Source organism: Parasteatoda tepidariorum, chromosome 1, assembly GCF_043381705.1.
Source record: "Parasteatoda tepidariorum isolate YZ-2023 chromosome 1, CAS_Ptep_4.0, whole genome shotgun sequence".
NCBI lineage: Eukaryota > Metazoa > Arthropoda > Arachnida > Araneae > Theridiidae > Parasteatoda > Parasteatoda tepidariorum.
The window spans coordinates 70,731,757-70,746,361 of record NC_092204.1 but is presented as its reverse complement, the minus strand read 5'-3'; the positions used below and the strand labels follow the sequence as shown (position 1 = coordinate 70,746,361).

Here is a 14,605-nt window from a genome sequence, read left to right as displayed (position 1 = left end):
AAACGCTTTTACTCTCTGGCAATGTTTTAAATAAAAAATGGAAGTTGTAGTAGTAAAAAGTTGAGCAGACGTAATGTAAACATTGGATCAAAACAAAGTTGCTTAGAAAGGTCATACATAGGAAATGCTTTAGGAAAATAATGATTGATATCGAAATTTTTATACAATATATCATGTATAATTGAAAAATTAGTGCCAATAATATATATTATATCAAAATAGAGTTGATATGAATCTTTGATCAACATGGTAGCTTTTCCTTTAGCAAAATTAGCTGCTCTAGCGATTCGCCAAGTCAGTAAACCGCTAGCTAATAGGTTAAAAACTAAAGCGAAGAGTAGTTTGTTTTTTAGAACTTACATATGTATGCCTCCTGCCCAATGTAAGTTGCAATAAATTATCAGTTTCAATAAATTTTTTGATTCATCATTCTAGTATAAAATCATGTTTGCCTTATTAATTATGAATAAATCGTCAGAAACTTTCATGTTCCAACAAAGTTCATGAGTTTTTTTTTTTAGACCAATTTCTCTAAGCAAGCACTAACTTGTCAAACTTTTGAGGGAATTATTATTCTATTTAGTAAGCAGGTATTCAATAATGTAAAAAGCAATTATAAAATCAATCATTTCTTCTTTCTGCCTCTAGAAAGTCAAATCAACTTCATTTATATCTATGAAAAAAATCATCAAATTCTACTTCGCATATTTTTTACTGTAATCTAATATTTATGTAGTTATACATTAGACAAATGCAAATGTGCACTGATTAGCTTCTTATGAAACCACTGTTCTTATTAAAGCTTGATGCATTCTAAAGCCAGTACTACAAATTTGTTGCGACGAACGGGTAATCATTTTTTAGTGCTGTTTTTGTACTCTTCATCTACAGTGTTGTATTGGCTCTAGGAAAATTGATAGTATCTCAAATTCAATAAACTGCTAACATTAAGGCACAGAATTGCAAAATGTGTAATGAAGATTTTATAAAGCTTGTTAAAACTGAGTATAATACTTAATCTTAGATGGGTAACACTAAATGAATCCCATCTGAAGATGGAATTACATATTATATTGGCAAACAAACATTTTTTTTTGTACCACTCCAGTTATTGACAAGAGAGCTTAGAATGTGTTTATTTACCTTTCTCCTCATCTCTTTATCTTTGTTTTTTTTTATTATTTATTAATAATCAGTTTATAGAATTAAGTTTAAACGAAAGTTCTCTTACAAATTTAGAATGTATTAGTCTTTCCTTATTATTTTTTATTTGTTGACCATGGACAATGTAAGAAATTTTATATTGTCTGTTAGACATGCAATTTAGCAATGTATTGTGATTTAACAATGTATTATGATTTGATGTATTATGCTATGAAATAATGCACAATGATCGCAAAGTAATAGAAGACTTACTAAAAATAATTTACAAGTATTGCCGTTAAATCTTGAAAAAAAAAAATGTAACAAAATAATGCACAGCGATCGCAAAACTGTAGAAGTCCCACAAAAAATAATTTACAAAATACATTAAATCCCGGTAAAAAGATACGTAGGACTCACAAAGTAATAGATATCATATTAAAGGTAATCTTCAAGAAATCTGAAATCCTGCAGAAAGAAGCAATGCATCATGTTCTAGATTCCAACATTGATCCACTCACAAAATCGTGACTTCTGATTCAATTCTCATCTAGCCATTTAACATCATCAGAGGTCTGTCCAGGCCAAATTTACTACCGTTTAGCGGTACCTTCACAAATTCAACTTAAGGAAAAATGATAGTTTTACATATTACTTCTTCCTAAAATTTTATTTTTGTATCCCATAAGAAATGATAAATCCATATTTTCGTGTTGATTTTTTAATATAATTTTCTCAAATTATGTCCATATTTTCGTGTTGATTTTTTAATATAATTTTCATAAATTATGTCTAAATGTTCACAAAATAGGCACCTCTCAGAAAAACCTAGACAGACCCCTGATCATGAAATGGACATTGTCTTGGTGGGTAGATGAAATCATCTTCCTTATGCACGTTAACAGTGTTAGCTTAGGCAAGAATCCTTGGAGAATGAATCATTATATTGCGAGTGTTTTCTTATATTGGCAGGTTAAGTGAGAGTTACAATGCATTGTGAGAAATGCAAGTCTGGTGAAGAAATATGCGTTAAATTGATATTTCAATATATATCGTCTATGGGCCGCGATGGCTCAGGGGATAGAGCGTTCGCCTTCCAATGGGATGAACCTGGTTTGAATCCCAGCGATGGCTGGTCGACATGAATTCCGCATCTGGCTTGCACCGGCCATAGTGCTGTTGTGAAATATCCTCAGTGGTAGATGGAACATGGGTCACAGTTCCCTTGCCGTCAGACTAACTGTGGGATGTTCTCGTGGTCTTCCTCTCCATGCAACGCAAATACAGGTTAGATCCATAATTCCTCCACGAAGGCAAATTTCTCCCAATACTTGATTCAGGACTTCTTGGATCGGGTTCAAAATTACCTGGCTACATTGAACATAAGTAGCCGTAAACCCAAATTTGGGTCGGCTGTTAATGACAGTTATAAAATTAAATATATATTGTTTAGTCCTAACATAATCTGCTAATATTCTTTTCAATTTGTAACTGATAATTAATAACTTCATTTTAAACATAAAAAATTTGGATTTGGTACAAAATACTTACCTCTTCTTATTTCTTTGCTCTTAACTTAGGTGTAATTTTTGTCAAACATAGAGAGCTTAGTGAAAGAAGGTTCTAAGAAAATTTTAAAGAATTTTAGTTCATCAGCTTTTAAAAAATAGCAATAGCAGCAAGATATTAAATACATTTTCCTATTAAAAGCCATCCTTTTTAATAAACTCTTAGAAAAAATATATTTTGTTTATGAAGTTGAATGTAGCATGTTTTTAAACTTTTTGTGCTAAGAATGTCACATAATAAACAAATAACACAGCTTCTTTCCTTTACTGCAAAAGCCCTGACCTGAAGCACTCCATAGCTGTGTTTTCCTTGGAGCTGGAGTTCTAAATTTTTAAATGCTTTAGTGCTCTTTAGTTTTTTTTAGTAGTCATTTTTAAAAAATTTTTTGTCTCTATTAAAAATTTTTTGTCTTAAATATTTCAGACTTAAAGTAAAAAAAAAAAATTTAATTTGGCCTTTAATTCCTGAATGATTCTACAAATAAAGATAATTTGTGTCTAGCTGATATATTTATTTTATTTCAAATTATATCTCTTTTTTTTTATTTGAGATAGAAAACTTCTCACAAAAGCATGACAACACTACTTGACTTTTAATGTTCCCTCTTTATAATAAAAAATTTCTTAGTGAAATCTGAAACTAAAAAATCTGCATAAATATTATACTGTAAAATTCCGCAGATTCAATTAAGCCCCCCACCTATAGTTTCATACTACAATATTATTCAGCAATAACAACTGAATAAGCCCCCTCCCCCATCCAGAGTTAGAAACTAAAGATGCACATTACACCCACAAAAATTCGTAAATTTTGTGGATAGTAATAAAATTTGCTGTAGGGAGATGAGCTACACCATTGTAAAATTTTTTTGCACTGAGTTTCAGTTCATAAATAAAAAATAATAAAGTTGTCAACAGTTTTTACCACACATAAATAGTTTTGAATTCATTTTTTATACTTAATGATTTTACATTTGGAAAATATTTGAAAAACTTGAGTTCAATAAGTAATTTCTTTCAGTTTTGTATGTATTTATTAAAATGAACTAATTTTGAAATCTGCTTTGTTTTTTCAGTGTACCATTGGGTTGAAGTTAATGTCAAGATGAGATTGCTAAACCTGGGAAAGCCGAGTGAAGTTCCAAAATTGAATGAAGCTATGGCCATAGAGCTAGGTGCTGATTTACTCGGTGAAGCCACAATATTTATGATTGCCGTTTTTACAATTACAGCAGAGTATATTAGGAGTTCTCGAAATGAGAAAGCCAAATTAGCTGCTACAGAGCAAAGATTTAAAACTCTAGAAAATGATGTTGAGGAATTAAGGTTTGTAGTTGAAAAACAAAGTGCTGAACTTTTACATTTAACTAGGATGTATCATGCAATAGATGAAAAAACAACAACCAAAAAGAAATAATAGATAGTTTAATTTTTTTACTGTTTTTGATTTAATTGTTTTTTCTTTTCTATTATAGAGCAAAGTCTTATGATGAAAGAATGTGTTTACAAATAAGGTTTAATAAAATTTCCTCAATTGTTGTCTTCCTATATTTAAACTAAAATTTACTGAATATTAATTGTAGATTATTACTTAAAAAAATGTTGATTTTAAAAAACACGTGTACACTAATAACAATAATTGTAAAAAATATACATTGGCAATTAATAAAAATCACAAAAAATATTAGTTCTGAAATAAATTTATTTAAATTTAATAGCTTTAGACAATATAGAAGATAAAAGGTGATGATTAAGAAATTTTGTGTTTAAAAATCCATTTTAATGAAGAAGATTCCTAATCTTCGTCTGTTCAACTAGATCCTATCTATAAACTTAAAAAATGAAAACAGGCTCTTTTGAAACTAGCTAAAAACAGAGTTTAGAATGCATAACTTTTGCGTATTACTTAGTTTTATAGACATCTGGAGCATTTTAAGCAATTACTTTACACAATTGAACATTACACTTATAAAAGATTTTGCATATGAGTGTATTTTTATATTATCCAAAGACCTTAAATTGCTGTGAATTCTCAACACCTTCCTAAAATAATTGTATGATTCTTGGGCACAAAATGTTGATATTTTTACCACATTAGTTGAGTATTATAATAAGTTTTAAAAGTATGAGACTCCAAATAATATATAATAATACAAGTATAGAAACTTTTATTATTATTATTAATAATAATAATAAAAGTATAAAATCTCAAAACCTTTTTTTCACAGAAAGAAAATTCATTGCCACCCTTGTATTTAGAGATGCATACCAGTCATTGGCTTTGATCTAAAGATCGAAATAAACACTGTTTTGTTAAGTCTACAAAAAGTTTATTACTTTTTTTGCGAGCAACAAATCAACCTTTTATAAGTCAGTGAACTTCTATTTAAACATTTTTATAAGTAAAGTACTGTTAGTTTTGAAATAAATGTCTTCAATATGGATTCCACTGGGAAATTTATCAGAAGGTCATTATAATTTTAAAATAAACTAAATTTTTATCTATTTAACTTAACTACTTTAAACTAGCAATTCTGACATTTTTAAATGTGCAAGCCATAATTTTTAATTTTTAAAAAAAATTTCATAAAAAAAATTAAGGCTTTTAAACTACTTAATATACAAGTAAAATATTTAATAACCAAGTACCTACATGTGTAACTTACTATGTAGGTATGACAAATATATTGTGTGAATATATATAGATGTACCGGTAATCTCTGGGCTGCAGCCCACAGGGTTGAGAATGCTGCATTAGATAATTGAGGTTAAAGTGCATATAAATTCATAAACTATAAATGTTATAGAATATTCTTCATAGTCTCTGGCTCGTATTTGTAAATTATATTAATAAATTTCTTAAGTATAGAAATTTATGCAAAAATTACGAGATAAGTGTATGGAACAAAATTATCTAAAATGTATAACTTTTCTCTGTTTGAATGTTCATAAAATGTTTAATAACCATGAATGTAACATTTAATCCTCTAAGTGACTGATTTTGAAATTTTCACCATTTAACATGACTGTTTTTTTTCTCCTTCCTATTATTAGCTAATTTCTATACATATGAATGGTCCTCAGAATGAGAAAGTGATTTTTTATGCGTAGGAAAGAAAATTCCATACAGGCATGTTTATATGTTTAACCTTTTTACTATTTGCTACTTGGACAAAAAATTTCCTGCAAAGCACAGAATTTCTGTTGAATAACACGTAGAAAAAACCTTTTTTTGCAGAAAAAGCAAGCAGATTGTATCTTGAACTGAGTTAGGGATTGGCTGTTAAAGGGTTAATGCTTAGAGGATTAAAGAGAAAATTGATTAAAGTAAATATCAATTACTTTCAGACTTTTCTTCGGATAGTTCAACACAAGTGTAAAATAAATATTTTGTTTTTGTTTTTGTTTACGATTGATTTTATTTACAAGTTATACTTAAAAGCAAAATGTATGAACAATTTCTTTCTTTTAGAATGTATTATAATAAAAATTTTCTTTTATTTTTCAATATATTGTAAAGAAAACAGCTAATTTTCAATAATAAATAATTTATTATGGATTGAGATTAAAATCAATGCCAAAACTTCAGTAGTTTCAATTTCGTATAATTTCAAACATATGATACTTAACAGAATAAAGAAACGATTAGAAAAGAGATGCATAACCCATGGCTCAAGATTCAAGTTAAAACAGGGATGCATAACCTAAGAATAGAGGATAAAAACAGGTGGGGTATGATCATTAATTTTATTTCTACAAACCTAAAAAAAATTCAAGGAGCTGGAAGAAACTGGTTGAAGAGAGAAACTGTTAAAGTATGTAGGAAAACAGTAGAGATGCGAGACAAGAAATAAAGTTAATAATGAAAGTGAAATATCACTCATTCAAAGTTTTTGCTTTGTTTTTCTTAGTTATTGTTTTTAATAACTTGCTTACTGTGCACTAGCGTAATCAAAATAGCAGAAGACTATAACTTGTGCCATCATTATAAAAATAAACACAAATCTTATTCAATAATTAAAGGCTATAAGTGTCGATTAAATTAAACAACTTTTACGAATCAAGCAAGCTATTTTTAGAAAAAAAATAATTTTAATTGGATTTATGGGGGAAAACTAACCTTAAATATCCCAGTTGAATGCAAACCTGACCTATCATTTACTTATGCAGATTTTGTCAAAGATAATTCAATACTTTGTCTTTAAACAAAAACAAAAAAAAGAAGCTAGAACTGGAATTGGCAGAATGACAATTCAGAGAAAATAGCAGCAAATAGGTGATAACTATAGGGAACAGTTTAATTCTGCTGCTTTACAATTAGAATTTTTCTATTGTTTTTGGGAAATCAACAAATAGTATAACTGTGGTCCAATTACCAGTCTACACATGATGTAGATAGATGGAAAAAATTTGCACTAACTTTAAGTAAAATTTAAAAAAAAACTTTTAATTTGCAGATTTGATAGCTTTTTCAAATTTTTTTTTATTTATTGAAATATTTCACAGCATGTATAAACTACTACAATTTCTATAATACCTAGGATCTTTTTATTTTTTACAATTAAACAGTAGTACTTAATTTGCAGGCCACTTTCGTTAAATACACTACTATTTCGTTAAAAATCTATGTGAAATCAAAGCTATATTAATGATTCAAATTCCTAAATTTTTAAAGAAATCATAAAAATTGATTTCACAAGTAACATGTCCACTTAATTTGAAGCATAGATTCATGCAGACATTAGAATAAAAAGCTGAATTTTTACTAAATCAGCTACAATTGATTACTCGATTCTTACTTATAAACAAAGTGCTTATGAATTGCACTATTTCATAAAGAATACGAAATTGTTCAGTAAAAGCAACATATGTCAATCATTAAACGAGTGATATTGTGATATTTAGAAGATGAATAATTGTAAAAATAATCATACTTTTTTCAGTATCTCAGTATGCTTAATGCATGATAGCAAGGAACATATATTTATAATATAGATATCTGCTTAATATGAATAAGTACCTTTGAGGTTTATTAAGACACTACTAATATTTCTAATCATGCAATTAATTAATTCACTTAGAACAAGTCTTTTTGGAAAATCAAAATGGTGTTTTTCCTTAATTGTAAATTTTTTAAGAGCTAAATTTAATTATATACTACATTAAATTTTGTTATTCAAATAATGATTAATTATTGTAATAGGACTTCAATCATCTCAAGTAATTTGGAATGAACCAACTTCTTATAATAGAAAAATTCAGATTATAGAAGCAATCAATATGCTGTTTTTATCAATAAACTCTAAAAATCCAGTTTTGTAAATTTTTTTTTATAATAGTACTATATAGTATTTAAATTTTATTAAAATTCACTTGCATTGATTTTTGAAGTTAATTTTATTGATTTATACTTTTGTAGAGGCTTTTAATTTGTGTACTTAAGTTATGTATTTTATTTATTTTGCACAGAACATGGCAAGCAACAATTTTGCAGAAATGGAAAAAACGATGGTCTAAGAAAACTATACTTTTAATAATAAATATTAAAATTTTTAGATTTCTGCAAAAAAAGCAAAGCAACCAATTAACAAAAGTTTGTTATGCATAAATTGATTAATTCTATGTAGTTACGCTATAAAATGTATGTGTGTTGATGTAACTGAAGTGTGACCTCATTTTATTGAAATTCAGAAGAAAAAAAATTAGGTATTAGTGTTAAAAATATATAATTATTAACTCTTTGGAACCAACTCAAGAGATTTTGCCGTATTTAGTAGAAGTAAAAATTATGACGAGTTTCTAACTTGTTAGTCAAGAATGTTGACACGATATAATATATTGACACTATATAAAAATTACAAACACAATGCTTTTGAATGTAGTTTAAAAATATTAAAAATAAATAAATAAACATTAAATAATTGCTTTAAATTTTTTTTTAAATGTATTTCTTTTTCATCATTTGAAATAATTTTTGAAACAGTGGAATTCCAATAAAAAAATACACATATAAAATTTATATTAATTTTTATTTTCACATGATAAATTTCCAATTCACATGCAATGCTGATCTAATTTTGTCTTTAAAATTATTGTTATAACATATAATTCAAATCTCACTTGACATTTCTTTCAAATAAGCTCCACAATCAGACTTCAGCATCACAATATTTACAAAGAATAAAAGCTCAGATTTTAAATAACTACATATGAGGTTATTTCTGAGAGCAAATCTTGATCATCCATTTTCAAAACAGCTTCAGGATCTGTGATGGGAATTCTTTTCAACCATGATGAAATATCTATGCCAGTCTAAAAAATTAAATAATAATCAATTCTCCCATCAAATTCTTATTATGTGGTTTTATTTTGTCTCTTCTGACATATTTTTCATTCTAAATCTTTCTTTGCTATCATCCAAATTTATAGTTTCTAAAAAGTGTGTAGATGCAGTTTTATAAGGGTAGCCCAAATGAGAAACGCACCTGCTTATTAGCATAAGAAAAACAGCAGTGATATTAATGCCACCTACCTAAGTTGTAAATTGAAATAAGGTTAGTGTTTCAGAGAATGCATTCAACTAATTAAAAAGTTTGCATTTAAAAAGAACGTAAATTTATGATAAGATGGATGCACTGAGAAATCAGAGCAGTGTGTAGTAGTTTGATTTTTTGTAGCAGACATTGTCAAATGTTTGCTGTTTACGAACAAACAGTATAAAACTTCTCCTAAAGACACACAGCAATATTTGACTTTGTAAGAAATAGAGCAAGCAAATGCCACCATTTCCCATGAATTATTTGTCGTTAGTGATAAAATGAATAGAAATAAAATGTAAGACACATTTGAGTAAGATACAATGACTAGAGTTAAAACGTAAGACACATTTGCAGAATTTTGTCTGACATGAGTAAGGAATGAACGATACGTTCATCATCTGCCACTAAAGATCCTACTACTTCACGTTTTTCTGGTAAAAATATTTCGACTAAACATGTTTTCAGTGCCTTGCTACTGTATTTCTGGTGATGTTAAGCAAGTCTACTTTTCATTTGAGCAACCCTTATATTTCAGACTACCCTTGAAATATGGAAAAGAAATACACTTCAAGAGGCAAACATTAATCTGCTTACAATAGCAATTACTATACTTTTAGATTTTTCTGATATCATGTAAGTGAAGATATCATTTGATAAACCAAATAAAAATATCTTAGTTAATATTAAAAACTTTAAAATTATTAAATTTGTAAAGGTAATTCCTAAAGTATCCAATTTTTATTGAAACACAAATAATATTAATTTTCTATAATATAAAATATGTTCTAATATAAAATATAATATAATATAAAATTATACATAATATGGATACATAATTTTTAAGTTTAAACATTTTCATATTTTTTTCCGACACAATCACCAAATTGGTTTATCCATTTTAGTACATGTGGCAGTTTTTTCACCAGTGTCCTACGAGCTCTTCACAATGTACCCGAGAAAACATTAATGAATCACAATGCATTGAACCTAGCTTTCCACATTGTAATAGGATACACTTAAATGCCAGTTGTAACCGCAACTGAAGCTGGCAGATAAAGTTAAAACAGTAAGGATAAAAAAAAGATAACAATTTCAAAACAGGATAAAAGGAATGTTGTACAAAGGCTTAAGCATTCTCCTCTTTATACACATCAAATCATTGTTCTTCTGCAACAGTTTCAATGAAACATCATGATAGACAATCATACTCTATAGTCTGAAGTAGACACTCAGTGACTAGAACCTGTTCCTCAATGAGAAAGAGCATTTGTTGGAAGGAGATACAACTCTCGTATCTCCTCTTTTCCAACTCTTATATACAAGGAGACAAAGAGAAATATAATGTTCAGACATATCGTCTAGCTCAGGGGTTTCCAACTTGCATGGGGCCGGGGGCCACAATTGAAAACACAAATCAAATGGCGGGCCGCAACTTTAACAAAATTTTTTGTAGGGCGCTTTTATGTTTGAAGGAACATTAAATATTACTGTCAGAGTTTTACCAAGTTGTACAAAACAAAAGTATTGAATTGCAAATTAAAATAGGAAGTAGATTTTTTAAAAATATTTAATTGTTATTAATAATATTTTTAAAAATATTAAATAAATAAAAAAAATTCGGGCTACAATAACTTAATGTGCACCTATGTATTAAACAATTAATGTGCAACAGATATCTAAACGTTAAGGTATTAAAACTTACATAGTAGCTCACAAAATATTCAATAAGAATATTGAGGTTTGTCTGCTGCAACCACCAGAGAATAGATATTTACATTTAAAATTTACAAATGTGTATGAAAATATTTTCGTCCAAAATGAGTGGTTTCAAAAAGTTAAATCGAAGAGTTTCTTCGAGAATATTTCTGATGCGTACATGCTAAGTTATATTCACAAAATACAAAAAAATGAAGAAAAAAAGAGCAACATACACGATTATTTTTGTATTTGAATAAATATTTTCTTGAGTGCAAAAACTAAAAAAAGATTTCTTTGCACCGTTGGTAAGTTAAATTGCACAGAAACGAAGAAATTAGGTTTTTACTAACGAGAATTTTAAACCCATATAGAGTTTTTACGAAAATTGTCTGCAAAAAAAGGAAGAAAAATAATAGTTATTTTGAAATAAAAATTTCTTGATATTTTAAAATAATTTTTGTTTCTATTCAAATAAGCTTTTCAATACAATATTACCTGTAGAGAACTTAGTGTTTCTTCTATACTTGGAGATGAAACTAACATAGTGCCAGATTTGGTGACAGTTTTTCGTAGCCATTTCCAAGTTTCTTCTTGATCAGTTTTTGACATGAAACATTCAAAAACATTGTTGAATATAATAACATCCGCTTGTTGCACGACATGTGGAATGTTGCACACATTATCCCAAATTATCTAGATAATTTGAAATATTAAAACAGCTTTAAAACTAGGCTTACAAATTTTTAAGAATATTATATATGAAAAACAAAAAAATATAGTCTGAAATTTTTCAACTCTTTCTTTGCAAGACATTATTGTATACGATTGTAAGAAAGTTAAAAGATTAATATTTTTTCTTACAAAAAAAAAAAAAAAAAAACTACACAAATTATAAATATAACTTTGTAATAACTATATTTATAATTAGAGATGTTTTTTTTATTCTCTGGTCATTTTATATTCATTTGGAGCGAAATAGTTAAGATGGGCAAAAAATATTAAAAATAAATTTTTTAAAGATCATTTATATATAAAACGGCAAACAAACATGGAGGTTTTGTGATTTGCTTATTTCTGCTGTCTAAGTGGAAGGAGGGATCTAAAAGTGCCAAAAATATGCTTACATTGCATTTTAAGGGCCTCTAAACCCTAATGAGAGGTGTTGCAAGTAAACATGTGTGCATCAACAAAATGCTATTTAACTACAATAAAATAAATTTCAAAAATACAGTGAAACCTCAGGGAAACACCATTTCTGCATAGTGACTTCCTCTATTTATAACCATTTTTAGGAGGCACAAATCGTTTTATAAAGACAGTGTGTTGAAGAATACCTTCGGGTAAGACTGCCAAAACACCTTCCAGCGACCAGACGAACCTTCCCTTTAAACACGAAAAGGACCAAAGAAAAAATGGGAAAAATAAATAATAAATAAAAAAATTGAAATACCTTTATATATTAATAAATATTTCTGGGCAGCTCTTCTGGAGGACACTTACTGATGCAGAACAGATATCAATTTATCGGTAATTCATATTGGCACAAAAAACCTCTCCCTCAATAACCATATTTTTCCCTACCTCCCACTTTCACAAAAAGACTCTTTTCATGCTCTAGGCTCTTCCATATCAGAAACAAAAATTTTTCCGTATTACACTTGGGAGGAAACAAGGTGTAAACTGAATTCTAGCTACTCCAGAAGGTCTACTGTGTTTCTTTTTCAATGGCAAAGTTAAAAAAAAGTAAGGTTTGAACTTGGCACACTACAGCTAGCCAGCCTTGCTGTTGAAGGTCTCGCTTGTGAACATGGTTTTAAAGCCAAATTGGTTGCTTTTGTACAGAAAATATTGAAAAGGAGAAGAATGAGAGTTTTCAGTCATTTGAGTGTGTAGAACATGATTTTGTTCTTTTGAAGAAATTGTTTTGAAGTGTTACTAATTCATTTAATAGCTAAAATTTATTGCTGTAAAATGTAAAAAAAAAAGAAAAGAAGTTTATTTTAGGCTTGACAAAAGATAGAGAAGATAATTTTACATGAAAAAGGGAATTCAGGACAAAAAGTAACAGAGATATTCAACTGTGGCAAAACACAAATAATTAAAATTCTGAATGAAGAGGAAACTGTTAAAAAAAGAAGGGGAAATTTTTAAATCCGGAGACGTAAAATGCACGTGGGAAGAAAATTTTAGAGACATCAATGTAGTTTTGTTTGAATGGTTTAGAACAGCAAGGATAAAAAATAATTACAGTAATTGGACCCCCGATGAAAGAAAAAACACTGGAAATCACTGGAGCGATTCCAGAATCGCAAGTAACAAGCTCTACGGCAAAATCGCCCATGAGCAGTGGCGCGCTGCTGACGGTCAGAGACAAGCTAAGGAGCTGAATCGAGACTGTCCTAGTGTACGTCAAAAGGAGCTCTTAAAGCTTAATAGAAACAGTATAAGGAAGATCATAGGTCTTCTTACTGGTCACTGTATCCTCAGGAGACACCTAAACATTATGGGAATAGAACCCAATTCTCTTTGTCGGGGATGTCATCAGAGGCGTATCTAGAGAAAATGGCGCCTATGGCAATCTGCCCTATCGGCGCCCCTTCTTGAAATATTTTATATATATATATATATATAAGCGAGTTTGATTTGTAAGTTACCAAGGATTGGCTCGAAAATGGATGTGCACGAGTTGATATTATTCTGGATAAGTTAATAATTAATAGGTTGACATTTAATTATACAATTTTAATGATTTTAGAAAAATAACATTTATTTAAGAAGTAAAGAAGAGAGAAAGAAGCATGAATTGCAGTTTGGCACATATTTTTAGCCACGGATTTGCCCAAAATAGATTTACGCGTGGTAAAAATTATATAAATTAACCAAGAAGTTTTTAATTAACTTATTTATAATAACATACAATTAACTCAATGATTTCACATAGAATTTTATCAATTTAGTTGGGTATCAATTGTTTTTTTTTCTTCAAGTTTTTGATGAGTTTGTCTATTTTTTTGGGAGAAAAAAATATTACTTTATGTTTTTTTAATTCTATTCATTTGATTAAGCATGGTATTTAAATAGATATTTTAGAAACATTAAAATTCTAAGTAATTAGTTTATTTACATTAAAATCATTTCTTTTATCGTTTAAATCAACAAAGCAGATATTTTCTTCTTTTATAATACCCAAACCTAAAAAATTTCAATTAATGTTATCATCATGATTGCAAAGCAAGATTAACTCTTTGCGGTAAATATTATTTAATAAAATTGTATAGCCTTGAAAATTAAAGATAATTAAATCACCAATAAATCTAAAAACATATTTAATAATAAATGCATGATTTTTTTCTTCATAATAGTGCAAAAATAAATTAGCTAAGAGATATGAAAGATTAGATCCTTGTGGTATTCCATCAATTTGAAAAAATATTCTTTTCCATTGTTAAGGTAGTTATTAAAAATACAATGAAAATCGCAATTAAGGATATTTTTAAAATCATAATAATTCAAAAAGACATCTTTTAGTTTAAAAAGGGGAATGCTATTGAAAAGATCCTGGAAATCAAAAGTCGCAATCGAGTTAATTTTATTATCTTTAATATATTCTAAACTCGAGTGATTATTAGTGATAATTCAAGAAAAATCTTCTTTAAT

General features: G+C 28.2%; 2 protein-coding genes across 2 annotated transcripts in view; one reads left to right on the top strand and one right to left on the bottom strand.

The window, feature by feature from the left end:
* The first annotated feature begins 33 nt into the window (after positions 1-33).
* LOC107450907 (putative OPA3-like protein CG13603) lies at positions 34-4,261 on the top strand. Its single transcript, XM_016066850.3, has 2 exons — positions 34-382; positions 3,788-4,261. Exons 1-2 carry the CDS (start codon positions 247-249, stop codon positions 4,126-4,128), a joined length of 477 nt encoding a protein of 158 aa, XP_015922336.1. The 5' UTR covers positions 34-246; the 3' UTR covers positions 4,129-4,261.
* Positions 4,262-8,721: 4,460 nt separating this feature from the next.
* LOC107450892 (uncharacterized) overlaps positions 8,722-14,605 on the bottom strand; it is an 18,426-nt gene continuing 12,542 nt past the window's right edge. Inside the window, exons 6-7 of the mRNA XM_016066823.3 lie at positions 11,444-11,641; positions 8,722-9,023 (exon numbers count right to left, since the gene is read on the bottom strand). Coding sequence (XP_015922309.1) covers positions 8,907-9,023; positions 11,444-11,641 — 315 coding nt within the window. The 3' untranslated portion in view covers positions 8,722-8,906. The remainder of the gene's footprint in view (positions 9,024-11,443; positions 11,642-14,605) is intronic.

What these genes read in the sequence shown, in the direction of transcription:
- LOC107450907 (XM_016066850.3), top strand. Translation starts at nt 247, where the DNA reads ATGGTAGCTTTTCCTTTAGCAAAATTAGCTGCTCTAGCGATTCGCCAA. An exon ending in ATGTATGCCTCCTGCCCAAT is followed by an intron (nt 383 to 3,787) that starts GTAAGTTGCAAT and finishes TTGTTTTTTCAG; the next exon opens with TGTACCATTGGGTTGAAGTT.